At 48.1% G+C, this 25,772-nt stretch overlaps 1 protein-coding gene across 1 annotated transcript; it reads left to right on the top strand.

Annotated features, from left to right (window-relative positions):
- The first annotated feature begins 3,768 nt into the window (after window positions 1-3,768).
- On the top strand, window positions 3,769-25,772 carry LOC109314362 (neuroblastoma suppressor of tumorigenicity 1). The gene is made up of 4 exons (XM_019541499.1): window positions 3,769-4,604; window positions 21,513-21,707; window positions 22,449-22,560; window positions 23,613-25,772. The coding sequence occupies exons 2-4, from the start codon at window positions 21,538-21,540 to the stop codon at window positions 23,865-23,867; spliced, it is 537 nt and encodes a 178-aa protein (XP_019397044.1). The 5' UTR covers window positions 3,769-4,604; window positions 21,513-21,537; the 3' UTR covers window positions 23,868-25,772.

Below are 25,772 nucleotides of genomic sequence, written 5' to 3' on the forward strand. Positions count from 1 at the left end.
TTACATTCTTAACAGATAAAGGAAAATATACTACTAGCCCCACTTTACGGATGGGCAGCTGAGGTCAAGCAATTGAATGTCTATGGCAGAGCCGGGATTTGGATCCACATTTCCTGGGTACTTCCCCCATAAAATCATTCTTCCTTACAAACATAATTTTGTACCAGCCAAAACCATGAGCCTCTGCCTCCAGAAGGTGAGTACCCCACAGAATACGGCTGGGAGCTGGTGATCAAAGTGCAGGTTAGTGCAGGGGGCAACGGAGACTCCTGCCATGGAAGTGTCTCAGAGAAGAACAATTGCTCCCCTCCTTGCCACTCCCTGCTCCCCTGACTTGCCCTCTTTGCAGCTGTCTTTTCCTAGCAGGTGTCTTCCAGAGCCCCAGCACTGGGCAGGGAGCCTTGGAATCTAAATTAAAAAAAAAATAAAAGCAACAGTTTTATTTTTAACTTCTAATGAACCCTTTTAATGTTCCCGCCCACAGCTTGGAGTCCTGTCCTGACAAGTTGGGAGCCCCTGGCACTGCAGGTCTGAAACAACAGCAATGGGTGAGGGAGTGAAGCTTCTGGAGGGAGAAACGTGTGTTCCTCATAGGCTTCAGTTGCCCAGCTGTGGTGTGTCAGGGTGAGCTTTGCAAGGCAGTGACAGGATGTGCATGGACGTGTGAGTATTAGGTAAGCCTGTGTGCACTGTATTCCCAGCCACATTGAGGCCAGGAAACAAAACAATGGGCCTAAGGAGCACAACCTCATCTGGGGGTGTGAGAACCGGCTGTTGTGTCTTAGGGGCCTGTTTGTGTTTTGCTGCTCAGCATTAAAAATAATCGGAGCGGTTTGGCAGCAGATAATATTTTTAAAGCAGGTGACAAGCTCCTAGGGTCTGGGAGTGGGAGCTGATGAGTGAAGAGCTGCAGCAGGTAAAAAACACAACAGGGTTACTCAAGTCAGTGAGACTGATCTAATATTGATTGAAATTAGTGCAGAAACTGGCACTGAGTTTCTCCTATTGGTGTTGAGTCAGGCCCCACATGACTGTCTCCTAATTCTGGCTTCAGCACTGAATTGCCAAGGACAGGAAAAGGAAAAGTTGAACCAAGGCCTATTCTGACCTCTTAGCAATCTGGTCTTCCTGGTAGTCACGTTTTCTGCTCTACTTTCTGTTTGTTTTCAACCCGGATAACCTAACTTTGCCCTCCATGACATACTAGTTTGCTGTATGTTACCTTCTTCTCAAAAATGATAGCAATTACTTTGCAAACCAAATGACACCTCAGTGCACCTCACTAACAATAGCAATACAACATGGTTTACAAACATCATAGTCCAAAAAGAAAACACTTCCTTAAAGCAGTAAACGTTCCAAAATGCAAAGACTCAGTAACAACCACACAAACTCGGACGTGCAGAATTATTCCACACAGGGCAGAGTAAGAGTAAAGAAGTTAGGGTGTCAGTGTGGTGAGACAGGCAGATTGCTGTAGATTTATGTAGGGTAGAGATGGTGTGCACGTGTGCACGTGTGTGCGTGTGTATGTGAGAGAGAGAGGGGAACGAGTAGGGATGTGTATATAGAGGTGATGTGACTAGAGGCATGCCTTTACTTTGTCTTCCGTGGTACTGTGTTGGATATGGTTTGATTTTAGGAGTCTTCACTTGTTTTTTTTCCTTTTGAACTAGTATTAAATCACATCTTACTGCCTGCAGTTTCATTCTTGCCAGACCATTTTGGGATTTAGATCTGTTATTTTGTGTCACCCTCTAAATTTGTGACATTTGGCCAATGTTGATTTAGGGGGACCTTTTTCCAAAGCGCCTGAAAGATTGAGTGCACTCAGGGGCTTTTGAGAATATTCCCTAAAAGAATTCAACTAGACATTATTAAATAGCATGGGTCAGAGTATGGTGCCCTAATAATACTCCAGCTGCTATGGTTCTTCCATGCAGAATTCTTCCCATTCACATCTTTCCATAATTGCTTCATTAGATAATTCTACACCAGTGCTAAGACATCGTTATCAATCTGGTACCTGGCCAGCTGTGCATGTTACTTTGGCGCTGCACTAAATTTAGCCCAGATTTACTGCACTTCCTCTGGCTACTGAGTCGGTAATATTTGTTATTAGCATCTTAATGAATCTTTTCTGCTACCAACAACAGGTGAGCTGCACGACAGTTCTCAAGATTCTTCACGTTTCCTTCACAGAGAATGCCTTGCACTGTTGCAATGTCCTAGCTGGGTGCTACGGCCCTCTTTTACAAATACTGCGAACATGATGAGCAAGCAATTTTTATTCTTCACAATCCAAAAGATCAAATCAAAATCAACTCCATTCTCTTTTAGAGTCATTTGACTAATACCAATGTTCTTGGACCTTTGAATGTGATAAAGCAGCCCTCAAAAGGACTCAAAGTTCTGCTTAACAATGAGCTAAAATTACCTCCCGTACAGAGAGCCAGCATATAAATCCCACTTGAACCATCCAAATATGGCTTGAATGAGGCATCAGCCAGAGTTAAGCCTGCTGCTGGCTCTAGCACAAGACTGAATTTCACCTTTAATGATTAGTCAGCTGCTTCATTCCTGCCCTTATCTAGCTCATATTTTCCTTTCTGTCATCTACAGGATCAACATGTTACATCCAAGTCTTTGATGTCTCTTTCAGTTGTTTTCTGCCTGAGACCAGTATTTTTTCAGCAGAACTCAGTAGGTGGACCAGGCAGAAATCCAACTGTCATAAGAGAGGCTGAGTCAACGCGCACATATAAGACTCTGATCAGAATCTCACCTCTGTTCTGGAGGAAGGAAGCGACACCCTTGTTCGCAACTAGGAGAGTAGGAGTGTACGGACACTGGTAGAGTCCAGCACCTGTTGGGCTAGCGGAACTGCTACTTGGTCATTATGGAAGTAAAACAAACTGTACTTCAAGTGCTCAAGAAGTCGTAAGGGCCATGTGCCAAAAACCCACGGGGAGGATCTCATGCTGTCAGCGGATGGGGTCCCCCATCGTGATGATCCCAGAGAAGATGCACATAGGAATATCATACAGTCTATTATTCTGTCTCTGACAGCAGCTAGTGCCAGCTGGCTCCAGGAGAGGTGAAACAGGCAGGCATAGGATACCCCACCCCTAGAAGGAAGTTCCCATTTAAGCCCTATCAGGTGAGAGGGTGGGTTCTGCCCTCAAGCAGAACAGCCTATTTCCCACCCAAATTTTGACTTATGTTTTGCTCCTTGTTACTTACGTAACACCTGGATCAAGTTACCTGCTTCCCTAATACCCCTGGAGCCCTGCGTAGTGCAGTGTGCCAGTACTGCATGCCACCTGTTTTTGCTCCTGGTGGTTTTGACACACTGGGGTGAGTGGTGGTGATGGAGATGAGAACAAAAAAAAAAAAGCCTCTGGATTGCAGTCTGCAAGCAGAAAGGCCAGAGAAGAGTCTGTTCTCAGGGAGAAGCGAGGGGGCCAATGGGGGTATTCTCTGCAAATTAAAAACAACTAGTCTGAGCTCAGATGGAAGGTGACAACAACAACAATAACACACCCTCTTTGTGTTTCTTGGAGGATCCAGAAGATCCCTCTGGCCCTGCAGCTTGGCTGCAGCTGGCCCTCCTCCAGGGTAAGTTGTAGAGGAGAGGGGGAGGGAGAGAGAGAGAGAGAGAGAGAGAGAGAAGCAGAAACCTCTAAGAAATTGGGCTGAGGGCACTTTAAATCTTTCTTGTCCCTGCTTGCTCATTCCTGTCTGGTACAATATAATCAGATCCCCTCCGAGTCAAGCCTCTTTCCTCACTGAGGGCAGCCTGGGAGCAAAGGGAGTGTTTTCCCTGGGCAGCGCTGCTGTCTCCAGGCTCAGCCCAGCCAGGAGGGGACAGAGTGGAGCCGCCTTCCCTGGCTGCCTGCACTGCTGTGCGCGGGGCCGGGGGCATTTCTCGGCGGGGAGGGAGAAGATGCACTGGAGGGGCTGCATTCTTGCAGTTCCCGGCTGAGCTTCCTAATGACTTTCTCCGTGTCCTTTTCTCTCTCGTGTCCTATTTTGGGTTGGGACTGCTGCAGCCGCCTCAGCCCAGCTTGTCTCCTCCGTTCTCTTGCATTGGGGTGAACCGGGACTCCTCCGACTGTTTTGTGCCGGATGCCCTTCCTCTCCTCCTGCCTCGGCTAGCGGATCGGGGACTTGTGTCTGGAAGGCTTTGCCCCTTTGGCCTTGTGCTGGATCCCAGCCGGTCTCAGAAGCAACTGCCCTTCGTTTTGCTCCTTTTCTACCTGTTGCCTGCTGCGTTTGGACGTGTGCGCCTCTGGGTTTGGAGGCGTCTGCCCCTTCTCTCTGCTCCGGGATGCTGCTGCTGCTGGGGACGAAGATGTTGTAAACTCCTGGAGGGGCCGATCGCTTCCCCCCACCCTTGATTGCCCTATTTGGAGAGGATACAGATCTGACGTTGGAGCTCCGCTTGCTCTTGTTTTCTCCTTTCTCCGCGGAGTTGGGTTCCTTTTTCATTGCTGAGATCATTGTCAGCCTCGGTCCCTGGGAGTGATCTGCATCGATCTGCTGGCTTCCCTTGGATCTGCTGCCTAAACACCTTATGGGATTTTCCTTCCGTCTACTTCAGGGTAAGTAACTCCCCCCGCTTCTCCCCCACGCAGGACACAAAGCACTTTTCATGCACACGCAGTTGCAAAGTTCTGAGCATTGTTGTAATCTTCTTTTTTTTCTGCTGAGTTAAATAACAAAAAAAAAAAAAAAAAACCCAAACCACAAACCTGCTTTTCTTTCTTCCTGATTTATCAAGACCAGATTTTTGCTTCTCTCTTCCCACCCCTCCACCCCTTCCCCAAAGTGATTGATGGCTTGAAGGATGAGAAATTGCCACAAACAGAAATCAGTTACAGATGAGGCAGACTTCAGGGGTATGCTTTGGAGTCATTAAAACATTTCCATTGCTACCCTGCTTCCCCCACTCCCCAAAAATAAAATCACCCCACCTTTTAAAACCTGTTCAGGAGCACTTTTATTCTGTATCTCTTGCCATTTTGGATGGCTAGCAGATTTTTTGATGAATTTCCATTTTTTTCATGTGTTTGAGCCAGAAGGAAATATTTAATCAAGAGAATTAAAATGTATTGATTAAATTGGGGTATGAAGAAAAAAATGTTTTATTTCGGACAAGATAATGAACGGAAATCTTCCTGGTGGCAAAGGAAGGAGCATATTTATCAATGTAACATACATGCATTGTTCCTTTGTTCATCAGAAATATTGTTCTTCTGATAAACACGTGCATATTCTCTACGAATGTTCTGAATATTTCTTTTACTGAGATATTACTGATACATTTACAAAGGAATGTGTGTTATACATATACCCATTTCCTGCGTTACAGATTAATAATAATACTGCTAATAATGTTTCATATTTTGTAGATGCCTTCAAAACAGCCATAGTAAAATGAGTCGTGACTGACATAATTTGCACATTTTCTATGATGACACTCCTATCGCGATCTTTAAGGATATTTTGTGAGAACAAAATTTGCTGTAACTCCTTTTCATGCCAGCTGATTCAAACAGCCCCTTACACTTTAACATGTCTGCTAACATTTATCTGACAAGAATGTAATCCGCATAAAGACAGAAGGGCCCCGATTCTTGCAACCGCTTAGTCATACATGCAACTTCTGATTATCGACACTGATGGGATTATTGCTATGGGGCCACGTATGCTAACTGTTCACAGGATTGGGGCCATGTATTTTATCGTATAGATTGTGTGTGTGAAATCCTGGCCTTGTGGAAGCCAGCGGTGGAGTTCCCAGCTTTGTCAAGGGAACCTAGGTTTCGCCTTTGACTGTTAGACAAAGGACTCTACATAATATTTGGAATTTGCAACCAACTACACTGTGTGCAGGCTTTTTAAACTGCAGTTTCCCTTCTTAAATAGAGAGCTCTTCCCCAAATCGAAAATAGCTTCAGCCTGGGAAATGGAATTGAGTAAATCTCATGTGCTTGCAAACCCACCAAGGAGGGACAGAAATCAAGGCTTGACCTTCTTGTGCTGGTTCCAGTTTGGGAGTTGTGGGGGGTCCATTGCAATAGTGGAGCTATTCTTCCTGCTGGCCCAAACCTGTTTTTGTTGTGAAATCAAAGCCCCTCAGAAGCTGATGGGAATCTTGGGTTCACAAGGAATGCAGGATTGGGCCCCAAGCCATATTTCTTTTTTAAGTGGAGTTTGCTTACAGCGTAGACTGCCATGAGGATGGCTTGTGTAGACACAGCCAGGTTAGCTGTGGACTACTGAGCTTGAGATAGGACTCCAGCCACATCAGTGTCATGCTCAGCACAGAGTGCAAAACTTGCCAGAGAAGGGCTCAAACTTCTTCAAGGGGGAGCCTGCAATGAACTCTCGTGCTACCACAGCTGCAGCTCTAGAGCGTATTTATCTGATCCTGTAATCTGGGAGAATTTATCTGAACCACAATGGCAGGATCAGGCCTCAAGGCAGTTTCTGGTAAAAATTAAAAAATACTGATTGGGCAGATGCCTGCTAAATTGCCCAGGAAATCCCATAGAAGTGCTGTGGGCTTCAGCACCTCTGCCACATACTTTCATAATCAGTATTAGTGATATTTCCATTAATACTACATCATTGGTCATGATAGTGCTGCAGCTTGGTCAGAGTTGCCAACATTTCCCAGAAATGAACAGACTGGTTCACTTCTCCCAAAAGATGGAGAATGAAATCCTGATCCACTGAAGTCAATGGCAGTTTTGTCAGCAGCACCCAAAATAGTTGTGAACAGATAGGGTTACAATAAAGCTTTACTGAAAGGGTAGGCCTTCAGCCCCAGATGGTTTCTTCAGTCAACTTAAACCTGCTTCTGAGGACACCTGTTATTCTGTATTAGCTGTGGATGTTTATCTGCTCGCTGGATCATCCTTGTCCCTTTGTGTGAGGTCTGTCATCAATGAGCAATGCAGATAGGGGCACATCTGTGATTTGCCTGAGAAACAAACCCCATCTCTGACTTAAGACTGTATTTTCAATCATGAATCCCAGTGTGATCATTTGTTAAAAATGGGTGGTGTACAGTTCCAGTAAGATTTGGTTTGATGGTGGACGTGTTGTGCCTGCTGGTTTCCGATAGCAGTTACACCCATGTAAACATGCAGTAATTCACAGCAGTGTAAATGTGAGCAAAACTGGACCTTCTAGGAGTAGACAGCCTTGCTGTTTCTGTATGGAAATGTCTGATGTCCTGTTACAAATCAAACTCTAGAGTAAAAGCAATCCATCTCGGGATCGCTCCTGAAGATGGTTGGGATTTTACTGTGATCCTCTTGAAAGGTACTGCTGGTATGGCACTGGGGGGAGGGCCTGTGCCTTTGGTAAGGATGATATGAGGCAAAACACAACCACGGGATGCAACTGTATCAGCATTGCGCTGAGGCAGGTGCTTTGTAAAGATATAATAGGGGAATTAATAGATAGACTGTTAATGAACAGGCCCTGAATTAAGGAATCAAGGGGGAAAGGAAAAGACCCTTTCAGCCCTTCCAGCTGGACCAGAAGAAACTTGGTGCCTGGAATGGGCAGTGGATTCAGAGCTCTGCAGTTATTCACTTGCATGTGCAGAGAGCTTTAAGATCCTCAGATGAAGGGTGCAAACTGTTACGAGATTTGAAAAGGTTTCAGTGTCATATCCCAGTTCCCCTCTGCTGCTTTAGCAATCCCTGCCATTACTATCAACACCAGGCCAGCTTGAAACACAGTGTCAGTGTCATCCCTCCACTTTCACTTCGCTGCAATTAGTATTTTGTATGGCTGGTTGGCAGAAACGAGAACGTGAGAAGGTGTTAACTTTTGTCTGTGCTTCTAAGTATATGTGTGCATTAGGCCTCGCCATGCCGGGACGGAAATGGTGCATTTACAACTGTGTTTAAAAAGGTTGCTTATGTGCTTCCTCATATGGACAGGATTTCAGACCCAGGACTTTTTGAGCCAAAGCTTTTGGTATAGACTAAACCTCTCTGTCTAGCCTTTATAGCATACGCCCAAGTGCCTGTCCACACTGCTAGGGAATCCAAGCATTATCGAGCAGCCGCTGCCCCCAACAGCCATTCCTGCTAGTGGAGTGGTGAATGTATGGGTATGTATTTTGTGTACTCAGCTCAGATTCTCTTCTTGCTGCCATCCAAATCAATGACAACACTCCTATTCAAGTTGATTTTGTGTCACAGGCTCATAGATATTACTGATGTTGATCATGTTCAACTGAAAAGAAACTGAGAAACTAAAATGAGGTATAACTTATTTGTATTAACTGCAAACTGGATATGTCATCCCCACTGACTTGCAGGCTGTTAGCTTATTCCCTTTCCAGCATTTTTGTCTTAGGACCAGATCTAAAGACTATGGGAGTGTTCCCAATGGGTTTATGAGCTGTTTTCTGCAGATGCATTACAGTAGTTTGTCAAGTGCTTGGTATATGGAACGGATGCCAGATTTCCAAAGGAGTCAAGCACCCTAAGTACTGGGCTCTTTTGAAAACTGGGCCAACCTGCAGGTCCGGAGCCCTCGAGAAAATTCTTCCCGGACTGCACAATTTTCCTTTGTATCGGCATTATTTTTCTCAGCCTCCCAAGCATAACTGGTTGGAAATTAAGGAAGCTTGAAAGGGGACGATGTTTAACTGTCTTCTGAATTCCCAAGGATCACAAACACCCAGCCACAGTGGTTCAACCCCCATCTTAGTTCAAAAAGATTATTTTGGGGTTCATTTCTTTTTAAAGAAATTTTCCTCGTTAGTTCTTTTTAAATAGTTTTAGTATTTAACTTTCTTCCAAATTTTTTCAGCTCAGTAGAGCAAAATCAAAGCTCCCAGGTCAAATGAGCTTCCTACACTGGGTTGAGCACTTGTCTCTCTTGCTGCACCTAAGAATTATTTCAAGGCATTTCCGTGCATACATACATCACTCCCTTTCCTCTTCCCCCTCTATTTTATCACAGCATTTATCAAGTGAATTTGGGAGTTTGCAAAAACAACTGGAGGAACCAAAAGTGTTGGCTTCCTAAACAAAGCTTTGCAGTTTGCATTTTGTCTGCCAAAGTTAAAACTATAAAAAGTTTTGGTCGGAAGCAACTTTTTAAAATAAAATGGATTTTATTTATTTATTTTTTTTGCAAGTCAGTTCCACTGTTTTTCTTTCTTTCTTTCAATGTTCGGAGAGGATTAGGAAATCTTTTTAATTTGGTCTTGTTGCAATTTGGTCTTGGTCTGTGTCATGCTTCAAAAAGCATAACATTTGGTCTCAGTCTGGCAGGTGAAGTCCATCAGGATGGTTTGATTTGGCATTGGTGAAGTGTAGCTCCCTGGAACAGCCAGGACCCAGTGCAAGTTTAAAGCTCATTGCTTAAGAAGACCCACGCTCATGTTTGCTGGTCTTGATACGCCGCCGTAAGCACTTGCATTTTTCAAGCCGCTTGGCCCATCGGACGCTGAATTCTTTCGAGACGCGGGTTGTAAGCATCGCCGTCGGACGCCTGGGCATTGAGCGAGCTTGAAAATCGACACCCTAAATACAGCAATCGAAAGGGGAGCCAAATTCTTGCGAAAATCTGGTCCCAAATATGAGGATCAAGAACCTGGTGCTGGGCAATTTGGGAAGACACCCCCCCCCCACACTTCAGAGGCGAGGCTGCTTCACTTTTCCCATGTACTATACTAAAACACAGCTTGACAAAAAATCGCATAACAAAAAATCCGATGCTGCTTTTGTTGCTGATTTTCCTTGCTGATATTTAATGGGTTCATATTAAAAAAAACCCAAACATTGACAGGAAAATCCCTGGTGTCACTGGACGATGCTGGGTTCGGGGATGGGGAAAGCGGGTGTTGTTGGGTGAAGTGTTTTGCGTCTTTTAAAAGCATCCGAACAACTGAAGTACGGAATTGAATTTAAAACAATAAGCAGGGCAGGGGAGGCGTATGAGCTGCCTCCAGGCTTGGGCCTGTGAGTCTTGACTCCTGTTCACATCAGCGGAGTCCCTCATGCCCACAAAGGAGGGATCAGACTTCGGTTTACGCTGGAAACCGTCGGCCCGTGCCCGGAGCTGTGGAGCAATCGGTTCCTGAAATCAGTGGTAGCTACGGGCCCCCCCAGCGCCGTCCACGAGGAGATCCCACAGGGCCCCGCGGGTGGATTTAGGAGCTGAGCTGCCTGCATTCCCGGTCTGCTTTGTGTCGTGCTCCCGTCTCGGGCAGCTCCTCGGCCTCACAAAGCTTCACACCGCGTCCCGGTGGCCACGCTATGCTGCCCTGGGGATGGCTCCATTGAGGAGCTGCCTCCATGGCTCTGTGTGAGGGAGGCCAGGGAAAGGCCCCGTCATGGCAAAGGTGGATGGATCAGCACGGCAATGCTCAACAAGCATGAAGAAGGCTGTTGTGCGTGTCCAGCTGGCTCTCCTGAGCAGTGTCGGGGCATGCGTCCCCTCATGACTACCCCTTCCCGCACCAGTGTGTGTGTGTGAGGACAGTCCTCACGCACTGCCTGCCACCTCACGTCATCCTTGAGGCAAAATGGCGGGAACCCCAGCAGCTGCCCTTCAGGGCCAGCTCACCCTCCTCTAGATATGCTGCTGCTCAAGAGGAGCGAGAAAAGGGGCAGCCATGTTGGCCGTACCCCTCCTCATACATGCACATGTGGAGGGCGGCCATCTTAGAGGACAGTCCAGTTGTCCTCTGTTGATACAAAACCTGATGCCTTGATGTCCTCTATTTTTTCTCCTGAAGAGAAAAAAGTGTTTTTCATGAGAAAAATAGAGGACAGAAAAGCATCAGGGTTTCATATCAATAGAGGACAACCAAACTATCCTCTAAGATGGCCGCCCTCCACATATGCGTGTTTGAGGAGGGGTACGGCCAACATGGCCACCCCTCTTCTCGCTCCTCTTGAGCAGCCGCGTACCTAGAGAAGGTGAGCAGGCCCTGAAGGGCAGCTGCTGGGGTTCCTGCCATTTTGCCTCGAGGATGACATGAGGCGGCAGGCAGCGCGTGAGGAGACGAGACTCACCAGCCCTGGGTGCCAAAATTTCCAGTCAGGCTCTGCTCCTGGGTGTGGAGGAGAGCCGTCCCCTTCAGCAGGCAGAGCAGAGACCCTCATGTACCCCTCTCCCTTTAAAGACTGGCCTCCTGAGCGCCCAAACCCAGCATGGCTGGTCCTTCTGGGGCACCCTATGCCTGTGGGCTTTTTAAGCCCTAATGCTTCTGGCCCTTCCATAACCACGTGAGGTACGGTCGCCTTGTGAGCCCCGTTCTAGAGACAAGGAAACAGGTGATTTTACAGAGGCGAAGCGATTTTCCTCAAGGTTACCCAGGGATTCAGTGGCAGAGTGAGGAGCCATGTTGGTCTGTGAGGGGAAGCGTCTCACGGCCTCGTCCTCGCTCAGAAACAGCCCTCACCACTCCAGCAGTTAATCCTAGGCAGTAGCCACCATGACAGCCCTGGTTTAATCTGGGCTGGGGAGCCACGGGGTTTACATGACGCCGTGGTCCTTATCTATACAGCTTAATCCAGTGGTCTTGGTGGTTTGGTGTGGACGCACCACAGGAGCTCTGGATGAGTGCTGGCCAGAACGTCATTTTTTTGGGTGATTTTTCAGATATAACACATTTTCTTTTCTAGGTGGGGGGTAGAGGTTCCTTCCCAGCAGTCACAGCCCTCACTCGGTTGGTTAGAAATCCAGATCCCGAGTCTGCCCGATTTGGACTCTAGTGCTAGACGGGTCTCTCTCAATCTGTCCTTGCATAAAGAAGCAAATACTAGCAGGAGCAGGGATTTAGACCCGGGTCTCCCATTTGCCGTGGCCATGGATCATCTGCTTATTCGGAGGCTTTCACTTTCTCCCTGGTTTTGGTAGGTCGCTTCGTCTTTCCTTGCGTGTAAAATGGGAACAGTGCTTTTCCCGCCTGCCTCACTTATGGGCCGTGAATCTGAATGAAGACATGCTGAGAGGGTGCATCAGAAGCCCAGGACCGGGTGTACATGTGCACACGCGTGCGTACGTGTGAGTGGATGTCTGCATCCCAAACTTCGGCAGACCGCCAAACCACGACGCTTAATTCAGCCCCGTGCCTGGACGCGCGTGTGTGGCCTCATTCGCGGCTTGCCTGGTGTCTGCGCTTTTATATTTTTGGCCAAATCACAAGATCCTGAGTAAGAAAAATATATATAAATACATTCTCAATTAAGCTTCTCTGTGAAACATACCTCTGCCCACCTGCGTGATTGTCTTGTGCTTTGGTGTAGAAGTCCCTTTGGAAAAAGGGAGTAAAAAGTGATTTAGGTCCTTTTTTAAATTTTTGCACAAGTGTTTGGTTTCCAGATGGCTGAGAACAGCTGCAGGCCAGTTGGTGGGAATGCAGTCATGGAGGTAATGCACCCGCCCAACCGTCCTTCAGCTGAGGCTACGGCCCTGTTTTGTCCCCCATGGCTCCAACGGTAGAGGGGGCTCCTTAGGGCAGGGGCTCCCAGCACTCCTGGGGATCTTGCAAGGGTTTCAGGGTAGCCGCAGGGTGTAGGATGGGAAGGGAGGAACACCATGGCCTCGACTTTCTGCTCTGAAGGTACTGCTGCTTGAAGCACGAGTTAGTTTGGCTCCATGCCTTCAGGTCCTCAGCAAGAGGAATTTGGGCTTGGATGTTGCCAGTTTGACTCTTGCCTCCAGTGTAAGGATGGGTAAAAGAACAGTATGGAGGACACTTGCCAAGTATCACCCTCCCACTGCCTGTACTCACCTAGAGCTGCTGGTTGGGGTCCCCACATTGTCACAGCTGCTCTCCAGGTGCAACTTTAGGGGGTCAAGTTATCATTGCTTCCAGAAATCCCAGAGAGGCTCAGATGCACAACATTCCCTGCCCCCATGGCTCTTTTCTATGGTGTGTCTAGCTCCAGACCAACTTTGGGGAGCAGGAGATGGGTGATGGGAACTCGTCCTTCATTCTCTCACCTGTATGCCAAGCACTGAACCATGCTTAGACTGAAATGGAGAGACACAGAGGCATGGGTGGAGCTAGCATTACCAAGTTCCTCTTCTGCAGAATGTAACTTTTCCATTGTGGCACAGCTTTCCCCCCTGGGTGTGCTGGGGCTTTGTGAGTCGGATGGCCTAACCTTTACCCAACTCCTCAGCCCTCGTCTTCAACCAGACCAAGGCCCATCTACGCTATGCTGCACTACTGGACAGTGCTTTAGCTGGATGTCCGGGCAGATGTGCACTGCTTTACTGTGCCCTCTTGATGTGGATGGGTTTGTAGAGCAGACCTACATTGTATTAATCCTCTTCTTGAGGGCTCAGTTTTCAAAGCTGAGCCCTCAGATGCCACAGGAAACATCCAAGTCTTAACATGAGCCCTGAAATGCTGAACTGGGATCAGGGGCCTTAATTAGCTGCCAGCAGCCATTTCATTTAGCAGAGAAGGGACAGGCTGACAGCTAGTGCAGAAGACCGGGAGTCAGGAATTCTGGGTCCTTTTCCCAGCTTTGCCATTGTTGCAGCCCCGGGTGGCTTTGCTCAAGGCATCTAGGCCAGCTTTTCATAGGCATCCATGCAAAAGGGCATGCCCGCAGATCTCCCAGCTTGTGCGTGCACTTTCAAAATCACTGACCTTCCCAAATCTGTGACTCAGTGTCCCCATAGGTAGAGTGACTTTTCCTGGAAAGGTGTGCAGCTAAGTTCAGGTGTGTAAAGTGCATTGAGGTCATCCAGGAGAAGCTTTTGTCACACGGTTGCATATTGAGATAAAGTCCAATGCCAGTCTCTCACATACATAAGCAGCCAAAGCCAGTTTTTTCAAAAGAGGCTTTAGGTGCATCATTTTTGGGGGTCTTGGATAAGAGACCAGATTTTCAGAAGCGCTGAGCTGCATTTCCCAGCTACTCCAGCTCAGTAGTGGGTGCTGAAGAACTCTGTTAACTTGGCTCAAACTGGGCACTCAAAATCATTTCTGAAAGTTTTGGCCCATGTATTTGTTACAACATCTGTAATCAGCCGCTGCTCTGTGGTAATCATCAGGAAAATATCTTAAACCCATATTTAGGAACTTTCATTTTAAAGCATCCCTGCTTCCCACAGAGTATTCAGCTTTGCTGTCTGCACAAAAAAACAAACATCCCCTGAAATCAGATGCAAAAAAGGAAGTAAATACAGGGATGGGATGAGGTGGAAAGTTAATGGGGAAAAAAAAAATCTAACAGTGTTTGGCCCATTTCTTCAGCTCTAGCTTCCACATACATTCAGATTCAGTTGCTTATAACTGTAATTCCCCTTTTCTTTGGGTTACTGTTTTCTTAGAAGTGATTTAATGTTACCTACAGACATTGGTCAGTGCACTGAGCAATCCCAGGTCTGCAGGGAGGTGGAGGTGGAGAGCCAGAGATAAACTTTCCCCAGTTCCTGTCTGTTCTAACTGGGAATTTTGCTCCCGGCTGGAGGTAGCAGCATCCCGTTTGTTCAGACTTGTCACATGTATGGGACTAGAAGACTGCACTACCCTGCATTGAGAGGGTCAGCGAGGCCAGGCTGCAGAGAGTCTTCCCCAAATATAGTATTCCTTGTGGGACAACAGCAGCACTTCCACCCAACAAGTCCTCTCCATTGCCTGGCCATGGCTTGGGACCAGTATTCTAACAGAACCCCATCCTCTCACATGGAGGTTGCAATATGGACAAGGAGCCTTGTTCCTCCTTTTACTCTCTTCCCAGCCATCACAGTCAAGCATTAAATGACCACAGATGGGGAGGGGAGGGAGAGATGGATTCATGAGAGCACTGGCTGGAGCTAAACACCCACTGAAACAAAGAGGAGCTGTTTAAATGTTACCAGTAAAAAACTGGAGCTGGGAAGGAGTGCTTCCATAAGGTAATATCAATGCTGCTGCACTATTCACCCACAGGGATCCCCCATACTTAATCCTCAGGCTCCCTGGCTCGTCTGTCAACATGTTTCTCTTTCTTTCCTATGTCAGTGAACTCTTTTTGCACTGACTGCATGGTCACTGGAAGGTTTATCCACCTCCACTAAGTTTCTTAGGTTGGAAGAAGTGCTCAGTATATACAGCTTGAGGTCAGGCTTCACAAAGAGTGGCAATACTATTATGGGACAATCGGGAATAAAACCCATGTCCAGTCCCTTTGTTATGGTAATGCAGCTGCAATTGTGCCCAGGGGGTGCTTGAGGTTCAGGAAGTGCTGGAATCGGCCTCCACTTCATTTGATTTCCCTTTCTCCTCTCCGGGAAAGGATTAGGGAGCTGGGTTGTAATTAAGTTCTATCCGTGCAGTGTTAAACAACCCCGCCACTTGGTTTGGTTGGTGAAACTCAGTGGAGACCAAATGGACTGCCTAATGTAGCATCTCCCTATTCCAGATCACTCCCTGAATTCTTCTCCAGCATGGGCCTGCTTCGGACCTTGCTGGGCCCCACATAGCTGTGCTAACTGTAGACAGAGTTGCTCATTTGTGATCAAAGGAGCAAGATCAGTGTCTGGCTCAAAGGAGTAGAAGAGTACCAAACTGGAGGACTGTCTCGCTGAATGGGTTGCAAAGGAAGGAGAGAGTCCATGGGAAAATCTGAGCTTGTGGTGCCCTGCTGAGAGCAAGAGAGGAAGGAAAGGGGGAAACCTTCGCAGCCTGATATCTCTGCCAGAACAGACCTGAACTTTCTGCTTGAGGAAGCTTGAGTAGGGGGAAAAAATGTGCCCCTGCGTGGAGAGGAGAAAGAATCCCGTATTTGCAGGGAAGCGCTCTCTGGAAGATGAGGGCTGGGGTCAGCGCCGCTACAAACACACTTGTTCCTCTGGGGGATGAAACGTGTAATTTAGCTTGTCATGGAGGAATGTGCTCAATGTCTTTATTTAATAAGAAGGTTGTTAACCTGCTGGGGTGCCTTCTCTTCCTTTCTCTCTCCCCCTCCCAGCCCAGAGTAAGAAGGAACACGGTGCTTTTGTCTCCTACCCTATGGTTGCTGTTGGATGAATGGATTTAGTAGCAGCTCTGTTCACATGACTGGTTTGAACTGTACCAGATACCGACATGACACAACTACATACCAGGCTGGTTTTCAGCCCCAGTTCTGATCCTTAGCTCACAGAATATTTTCCTGCACACTGGAATAAGGCCTAGTCCTAATTACAACATGGGGCCTGGGGCCTCTGACGCATGCTTGATCAATTTGGACACTGTGAAAACACTTCCTGTTAAAAGGCTAAGCACTTGGTGCCATTACTATAAAATCAATGGGACTGGCAGGTACTTACACCTTACAGGATGGACACCTGGATCTGAGCAGAGAGTGGAGCCCACGTGTCAAATTTTCTGAAGAGAATTCTCCTGCTCCTTGACTACCCCTCTCCAAACAGGACAGTTCCACATGCTGCTGGAAGCTCTGATTAAGAAAGCATCTCCATTCAAGACAGGGCAGGAAATAAGCACATGTTAAAGTGTTTCCCTGAATCTAGGCCAGGGTCTATGCCTCAGGTGATCATGGACCCCATTTGTCTTGCACTCACAAGTGAGACAGAAACCCAGGTGGTGTTGAATGACCTTTAACAACTGTAGTGATGGTGTCAGCACACTAGGTTCTGATCTGCAGCAGGAATGGTATTCCAGTGAAACATTTTCCTTCACCCCTATGGAAAAAAGGCTCCAAACATTATAGGGCTTCTTACTTCAAACTAGGTTGGGTCTGGGCTCTGGATGTACAGGAGCTTGGAAAACCTACCTTGGGAAGCATCATTATCCTACTGTAAATATCTAAGTGAGCACAGACTATATTCTGCTGACATGGGGCTCTTTAGCCTGGAAAAGCACAGACTCAGGGGTGATCTGATGGCCACCTATAAGTTTATTAGTATCTGGGGGAACGTTTGTTCACCAGAGCGCCCCAAGGGATGACAAAGTCGAACGGTCATAAACTACTACACGACTGTTTCAGGCTGAACATAAGGAAGAATTTCTTTACTGTCTGAGCCCCCAAGGTCTGGAGCAGTCTGCCAGCGGAGGTGGTTCAAGCACCTACATTGAACACCTTCAATTGCAAATTGGATGCTTATCTTGCTGGGATCCTATGGCCCCAGCTGACTTCCTGCCCTTTGGGCAGGGGGCTGGACTCGATGATCTTCCGAGGTCCCTACCAGCCCTAATGTCTATGAAATCTATGACCCAGAGGAACTAGCATCCCCTGTGAGGCTGTGATCTTCTCTCTGGGTAGCCTAGTAGCTCTGAGGCTGTAATTAGATTTGAATGGACAGAAGGCTGCAGAGAGAACGTTATATTTTTTTCTGAACAAGTGTATAGCCTGAGGTTGTGTTTTTCAAAGCCAGCTAAGGGATTAGGTCACACAACTCCCATTAATTCCAATGGAAACTGCAAAGCTCATTTCGCTCAGCAGCTCAGTCTGAGCCTGCAATCTCTTACTCATGCGAGTTGTCCTGCTGAAGACAATGGGATTGATCATGTGAACAGAGGCTGCTCTGCTGGACAAGGCTGGTAGAACACAGGCCTGGATAGCTGTCGTCACATTTTTAGCATCATGTCATGTAGTGCAATGAGACGATAACAAAAATTAAAAGGAACCACAACTAGCAGAAGAATGACACAGTGTTCTACAGTCAGTTGCATTTGAAAGGCCTGATCTCCTTAGGAGCGGAGCATCTTTTCAGTGAGACTGAGAGCGCAGCATTCCAAACATGCATCTCCTGGTGCCTTCAGACGGAGACAAGAGGCTTCTCTGGATTATAGTTTCTAATCAAACCTGGGCCCTGCACAGGTTTCAGTGGTCTGTGTTCTACTGGAGGTCAGACTGTCTGATCTAGTGGTCCTTCCTGACCTTAAAATGTATGATTCTGAGTCACAGGAGCTGCTAAACAAGACATCCTTATGTAGCAGAAAATGAGGACCCTCTAACTTGGCATGTCTCTCCAGGAGGGATTAACGGAATGACTAAAGAGCAGGGAGTTGAGACTTCCTCCACCAGAGCCTCATCTGACATCGGCACTGAACAGATTAAGCAACTTCTTAATTTCTTTCTCCTACCATGTTTCCAGAAACCCTTTTAGGGCTGGATCAGCAGGAGTCTTTACATGGGCTTCAGTGTGGGCTTTGGATCAGTCGCTGGATAAACAGAAGGAAATAACAAATCACATGCTTCTAACTCGTATTTTAAATAGCCTAAATGTCTGATTCCTGCTCTGACTCTGTCCAAATCCTATGCAGGAAAATATTTCTCTATTTCCATGATGTCTACATTCGCTTTTCCCCAGTGATTAGGAGTATTAATAGCTGGCATCTTGGTCCAAACCTATATCTGGCCTAGAAGGAAAAAATATATGTAATTTCTCTAGTGGGAAGTAAAATGCTATGGCTATTGGTTTCACACAGTAAGTTTATTGCTTGTATAAAAAGAAGCCATCCTTTTGCAGACTGAGTTCCATTACCCTGGGGTAATACAAAATGCCTCACCCTGCTTACTGCTGAATGTGAAGGAGTCTCTCTCTAAAAGCAAATTATATGTTGGTAATAATTTCAAGGGGTTTCTTACATCTATGCTGAGGTTACTCAGTCTGCTTCCTTGGTGTTGCCTTGCAGTACCACCTGCTGGATAAATGTGGAAATTAATCTGGAGAAGTAAGGCTGGAGTGAAATGAAGCCATCTACTTCTGGTTGCTAAGGTCACGTTGCAGATGTCCTAAGGATTGGGTAATCTTTGGGTACCTGGCTAGTGCCTTTAATTCTTTACATTCAAACTTTCTGAACCTTGTTGAACTGCAAATGGAATAAGTCATGAGAAGGTTTGTGGCATAAGTCATGGCTGGAAAACCATGAGTGCAATTTGAATTTTTTTTCAATCAAAGAGCAGGATCTGAGGGACTCCCCTCCTCAGTTCAACACACATGTTGCAACTTGGCGACCCCTCCGGAGTAGGGATGAGGCAGACCCCACTCCTTCCACTGGAGCAGTCAGCAGCATGCTTCGTGAGTGGCAACTCATGGCTTTTCTCAGCCCACCTGCAAGGAAACTAGACTGTGCATGGAATTAGATTCAAATCATGAGAGATCATTTTGCTCATCACTGGAAAGCAGCTGCCTCTACAGCAAACATCAGCTGTCTTTTCACAGTGGATGGTAACACCCTGAGAGAAATTCCATGTGGCTGTTCTGATTTTAAAGCAATGGGTTGTTGTTGCCACCTGGATGGAGCCAGTGGGACCAGTGCTGTGTATGTAGCTTCTGGCTGTAATAAGATGCAACTGTAGTTCTGCAGGGCATGTAGGCACTGGATGTTAGCCTGCAGTTGCTCCATACCTGCTGCAGAGCTGTGCTCAGCACCAGGAATCGTAAGAGTTTCTTTTCTAATTTCTGAGCTCTCTGATTCTAATCTGTGAGGCCCCCAAATGAATAACTCCTTGGCCCTGAATATCAGACACCCTGGCACAATGCACTGTGTGCTTAACCCAGTAGAGCTGTAGCTGGGGAAGGGGTGGGGGAAGATAGCGGAGTTACGGAAAAGTGGCCTGGCTCACCCTAGAGAAAGTAGAGAGGGAAAGCCATGGAATAATTAATGTCACACAGCAGCTGATGGTGGGAAAAGGAGGTTGTTGTGAATATTAATGAGGGAGAAGGCTAAGGGAAGTTTACTTAGATCCTAGAGGCCAAGTCCTAGGCAGCAGCTCCAGCTCTTCCTGTGACCCAGTTTCTTCTTATTTTTCAGGGGCCCTGCATTCTGCCATGAAAGGATTGAGATCATTGCTGGCACAGGCAGGCTGACCACTGCCAGTCACAGGCTGTCTATGCAATGGGCTAGGCAGAAGGTTGCAAGAAAAAATGATAGATCCCCTGGCCTGAAAAATCTAATAAAGTGATAGGCTGTAATGGCCAGAATGAAAAGCCTCAGCCTGGGTGCCTTCTTCAGCCCTAAGGTGATGGCTTTGCAGGCCCAGCGAGCTCAGCTCAGTTTTACTGGAGAACTTGGAGAGTCCCACACATGCCCCAGATCAAGATACTGGTGGTGCTGCCCCCCCCCCCCCCCCATTATAATTAGGGGCCATGGTCTGAAAACTGAGTCCATTTGACTCTGGACTTAGTGGTTCATCTCTTCCTGGCCTTTCCATGTGGCAAAATGGTTACCGGGCCAGTGCCTTTTCCCATGGGAATGCATGGGGTCTGTGGGATTCCAGACAAGCCAGGTGTTAGACATGCATCTGCCCCAGGGTGAAAAGGGTCTAAATATTTGCTTTTATCACTCAGCTTGCCAGCTACTTCTGAATGTATTCTGTCCTCTTTCTCAGATACGAAGCCTGGGAACAGCCTGGGTTAGCCAAACCCTTTCTAGGCCAGCTTGTCCCTGCTCTGCACAGTGGGTGATGCCTCCCACCCTCTTATGCTTCTGAGTTGCGGTGCCCAGGAAAATAGTAATGGAAAGGGTTAAAAGGTGGGATGTGGTGAGTAGGAGAAAGAAAATAGGAAGCAGAGGGGCAAATATAGGTTCCCTGTTGATTTGATGTTCATCAGGGGAGGAGCTCTCTGGCTGGAGCTACATCTCTGTAGGTTTTGGAGCTGCAGAAATAATTGATAATCCCATGGAGAAATACACACAGGACACATCACATCCTCTGGGTTGTACTGGCAGCTCTAGAAGCACTTCATTAACCCCTGTGGTACTGAGCTCTACTGCACTGACCTGCCTTCCTCTAAGGGGTGAGGCAGAAGAGAGACAGCTGGAGGGAAGCTGGGTCTAACAGGCAATGTGGAGGTGCTAAAACTGTCATGTGAAATAAAGCAGCAGGAACTAGAAATGCATTTTAGGTCTGCATGAAATAAAGCTATGCATTAACTGTCATCAGCAGATTCAACAAAGCAAGAAGTTAGCTTGGATTCTAATGAGTACATTCAATATATTTACATAGCTCACACCCTTCATCCTTTATGGCATTGGAGCCCTTGTCTGTGGTTCTTCTGGAACCTCGGGGCAATTTGATTCCTCTCGCTCTCGCATCCCAAAATGAACAACCCAAGTATCTCCCCAGCTGTTGGCTCCACTGCCTCCTTCTAGCTGAACTTGTGAGGGACCAATGTATAGCTGGGCAGGGAGGCTCAAGCAGAGGGGAGGAAGAGGGGGCTTGTCTCTAGCTCTGCTAAACCGGGATTAGGAGCCAATGATTCTGGATTCACCTCATGCTCAGTCCAGTGTCACCCAGGCCCTGCTTTCCAGAGATGATCACAGCCACCTTGCCCAGTGGGCTCCACAAGTGCTCAGCCTCCTTGCAATTCAGGCTTAGAATCTGAAGCTACAGAGGAGCTTGGGCGAATGGGATAGTGGTGCCCTCTTCTTTCTCCCCTCCCTCTGGGGTGTGTGAAGCTTAATTCAAGCATGTTCCTGTGGTGCTTTGAGGTCCCTGAAATGGGGGTTTACTAGGAGGGAGCCAGTGAACCTCACTTTTCCCCACTAATGTTTTCTCTTTGGACTCCAGTTCTAGGGTTCTGGTGGAGCTGGCCATGATGTTATGGTTCCTGGTAGGTGCCCTTTTCCCAGCTGTGATCCTGACTGCACCACCTCCCATTAACAAACTGGCCCTCTTCCCGGACAAGAGTGCTTGGTGTGAGGCGAAGAATATCACCCAGATTGTGGGACACAGCGGCTGCGAGTCCAAGTCCATCCAGAACAGGTACAGGAAGGCCTGGGCGAAGCCCAGCCCCCAAGAGACATAAAGGCAGGCTGGGGATGGGAGTGCATTCATTTGGGGGGGTGATCGCCCTGGAAAATGCCACAACTTCTGTGTCTTCCCTGTGCACCACTGCAGGATAGCATCAGAACTGCTCCACTCTGGGTTATAAGCACTGCATCTCAACTGGTTTTCTTCCAGTGGCAAAAGCCAGGGCTTTTTGAGCAAGAACATCTGAGTTCTAGCCCCACAAACCACTGACATCTCTGGGACCGTGATGTTCAGCATGATGCCCACCTAGCAAGCCATGGACTTGTGGCAGTACAGCTTGATCTTGTGAAGCTGGCTCACCCTGTGTCCTTCATTGCCCAGGAGGTCCCAGTGTTTAAAGCAGAGGCAGGGAGGCTATTCCTTCACTTCCCTCCAAGGCTTTGGGTCCTGCCTCTGCTTCTGTGGTCCATTAGGTCCCATTCCCCCTGCAGTACGCACACAGAACTCCTGGTGGTGGGTCGGAGAAGGATACTAGGTGGAACAACTCTGGGTCCTGGCTGCTTCCCCACCATGACACTTTTCTGTCCACCTGTCTCCAGTCTACCCTGGCAGAAGACCATAACCTCGCTGTTTATTACAGCCTCTTGTGTTTCCAGACTCCTAGGTGGGAAGCATATTGAACAGGGTTGGCATCAACCCCAGTTCCTCCTAGAGCTCTGGTATCAGGGCTTTACTTTTGCCTTGTCTTTGCAGGGCCTGCTTGGGACAGTGCTTCAGCTACAGCGTCCCCAACACCTTCCCTCAGTCTACAGAGTCCCTGGTGCACTGTGACTCCTGCATGCCCGCACAGTCCATGTGGGAAATTGTAAGTAACACCTGCACTAAGGTGCTTGCAGTGGTCAAGGGTAATCGGCTTTGTGCTTCAGACCTAAGCCTTGGATGAGCTCTGCCACTAGCAAGTTTTTTTTCCTTTTTCTGCACCTCAGTTTTCCCATCTATAGCCTGGGAACATTAATTCTGACCTTCCTGGCCAGGCAATTAATGGCGGTCTCTCTAGAACCTTGCCATCTTTTGATGAAAGGCAATGTTATTGCTATGCATATTTAAAAAATACATAACTATATTAGCTGCACCATCGCCCATGGCTCCATGCATTATTCATTTCTGTTCACGCCCACGTGCCCTCTCTTCAGAACATTCCCTTTGTCTCCTTCTCCCACTCCTGGCTTTTTGTCTTCTTTTGTGCTCAGAACGGCTTCCCACATCCCATCTGCCAGTCACCCTCTGCTCTCCTGGTTGACAACAGATCTGCACCTTCTCACGCCAGAATTGCTGCAGTGAGACTGTAAATTAGTTGCGTATGAGACCTTGCCTTCCTCACTGGCTTGGCAAATACCCATGGTGCTCTGGAGACTGATGCATGCAGCTATGGAGCCCAGACTAAGTCATGGGGCTGTGTGTCAGGAGAGCTGGATTCTCTTCTCAGGTCTGCCATTAACTCAGTGATGGACCTTAGGGCAGAAGCAGCCTCTGACTGTGAGCCCCCAGCTGACCACACATAGCGTAGCATTTACAAGGGCCTTCCAAGACTATGATGGCATATTTCTGTGGTGATAATACCTGATCAGGGACCCATTGCACAAAGCATTGTACAAATGCAATAGCCACCAGTTTGGCTAACAGCAGAGACTGAGTCAGGAACTTCTGGATTTAAGACCACAAGTCTCTCCAGCTTGAGAGCACTTTGTGGTTACACAAACCCATAGGAAATGACAGTCTCTGAGCCAAAGAGTTTAAAATAAGAAAGGCATAGTGGTGTGGTTCAGAGCAGAGGCCTATAGCTGGCTGGATAGTTGGGTTGCGAGTGGGGCAGAAGAACTAGCTCTCACTCTCTTGCAATGTCCCTTTCTGATCCAGGTGACGCTGGATTGCCCAGGCAACGATGAGATTCCCAGAGTCGACAAGCTGGTGGAGAAGATCCTCCACTGCAGCTGCCAGGCCTGTGGGAAGGAGCCAAGCCATGAGGGGGCCCTGTTCAACGTCTACCTGAACGCGGAGGAGAACATGCCCGCTGAGGGCCCTGGCCCCCATCACTATCCCCACCACCAGCAAGAGGTGGAAGAGGCTCCCGTCTCCAACCACCACCACCACGAAGAGGAGGGCGAGGAGTGACCCACACCCTCTGGGACTGTCCTTACAGCCTGCAGTGTGGACAGGGGGCATGCGCGAGGGAGGGGGTGGGCTGGGGGGGAATCTTTCCTGTTTAATTACTACCCAACATGCTTTGCTCTTAGTGGTGCCCTGGGGTCAGAAAGTCCGAGGCGTGGACTGGGCTTGGGCTGAAACCTGGGGATGGAGCCATAGGGGGCTCTGAAGAAACACCACTAGCACATAATAGCAATAATATATTGCAAAAGAGGCAGGAGGCTGAACAGAGGGGCAGCAGCCGGGGGCAGGGCTGGGACTTGTCTCCTCCAGGGCTGAGTGTCAGGGCATAGGCTGGTTCTGCAGGGTCAGAAGTGGCCTTTGGAGTCTCTTTCTTCTCTTCTTTAAATGTCTCCCACAGAGGGGCTGATTCTTCCTGCTCCATGAGAGTGCGGGGTTCCCTCTCCCTTCCTCTGCCACTCTCCCAGGGTGTGGGCAGAGCTAAAGCTCCCCCTCCTGCTGCCTACTTGGGCTGTGGGATAGAGGCATCAGCTCTGAGGCCACCGCTAGGGGATAAGAAAATAATTCATTTCTCATGCCCTTGCTCTGGATTTGTGCAGCATTTACTTCAGACTTTGCCCTTGGATGTGGCTCCAGGGATGGAAGTGAGGGGATGCTCAGGGCTCGATCCATGGTGGCCTTCCTTGTGCTAGATACAGGAGGGATGGAGACGGTGTCGGCTGCCCGCTGGGAACTGGAGGAGAGCACAGGCACATTCAGCACTAGGCACTGCCAACAGGAGGGCGCAAGCACATCTATTGGGCACAATATGCTGGTGGCCTTTGGACTCTATCTCTCTCCAGTGCCCCTTCAGTCAAAGTTTCTTTGCCTTGCTGTGTTCAGTGAACAGTGTTTCTGACCCTACCCCATTTCCAGGATCCTCTCTTTTATCTCCCTGAGTTTACTGTTGAGCCCTGGTGCTCACTCCTGTCCCATGTAGCAATGATATAAGTCAAAGAAGGTGCAGCAAGGGGCTAGGAGGGACTGTTCTCCCTGACTGCTGAGACTGATTCTGCTCCATGCACCATGGCCGGCCAGCCATGAAGGAAGAGCTCCTCTGGCAGAAGGCTGGGCCTGTAGGGTTAATGTGGACAGTGGCAAGAGGACTGGGGACCAGTGGGAGGCTGTTCTCACTCAAAGGAGTGGAGAATCCAGTCGGCACCGGTGTCCCCAGTAGGCCTCCGGGCCCACAATTTTATATGTGGACCCAGGGACCTCCCTTCATCTCCCCTTCCCTGTTGCTCAACCACCTGCTCTGCCTTATTTGCCTGGTGTTGCAGGGAGCTGTTGGGTATGGAGGTCTCTGCTCAGCTTGGCACCTGTGAGAGGCTCACCTGCCCTTGCATACTTTATTTTCAGTTCATTGCCTTGGGTAGGGAAGGGCACAGTCCCCAGAAAAAAGGGAGCCAGGATGTGCTACAAGCACTGGAGATCCTTTCTCAGAACCAAGTATGACTGAGGCAGTGACAGACCAGGTACAGGCAGCATCCCCCTACCAGGGGAGCCTGGGTCAGAACTGGTGTACGTGCCATAGAGACTGTGCTCCTGCCCTGCTTTGCCCCTGCCATGGCTCCCCCGCAGCACTTTAACAGATGGTGGGTGGAGGAGGTGATGAGATTGTTCCCAGGCGCCCCTTCACACTGCAGGGGATTGGGAAGGCTCTTGGATAGACACATGTTGTGGGACCTGGCTGCTAAGCCCTCCCTCCTGCTAGCCGCCTTCACTCTGCTGTACAAAGCTAATCTCTGTCGCTTTTCTGACAAAAGCTTCCAGAGCTTGTAATCAATATAGATATATATATATTTCAGCTGGAAATATATATATTTCCTTTACACAGTTTGTTCCCCTTGAATAAATTAGTTTGAACTTCAA

This window comes from Crocodylus porosus, unplaced genomic scaffold (genome assembly GCF_001723895.1).
Source record: "Crocodylus porosus isolate Cpor-Errol unplaced genomic scaffold, CroPor_comp1, whole genome shotgun sequence".
NCBI lineage: Eukaryota > Metazoa > Chordata > Crocodylia > Crocodylidae > Crocodylus > Crocodylus porosus.

Bases quoted from the DNA above. Each gene is read 5' to 3' on its own strand.
- LOC109314362 (XM_019541499.1), top strand. From the start codon at position 21,538: ATGATGTTATGGTTCCTGGTAGGTGCCCTTTTCCCAGCTGTGATCCTG. The intron at 21,708-22,448 runs GTACAGGAAGGC...TTGTCTTTGCAG, and splicing joins TCCAAGTCCATCCAGAACAG to GGCCTGCTTGGGACAGTGCT. The intron at 22,561-23,612 runs GTAAGTAACACC...TTTCTGATCCAG, and splicing joins CACAGTCCATGTGGGAAATT to GTGACGCTGGATTGCCCAGG.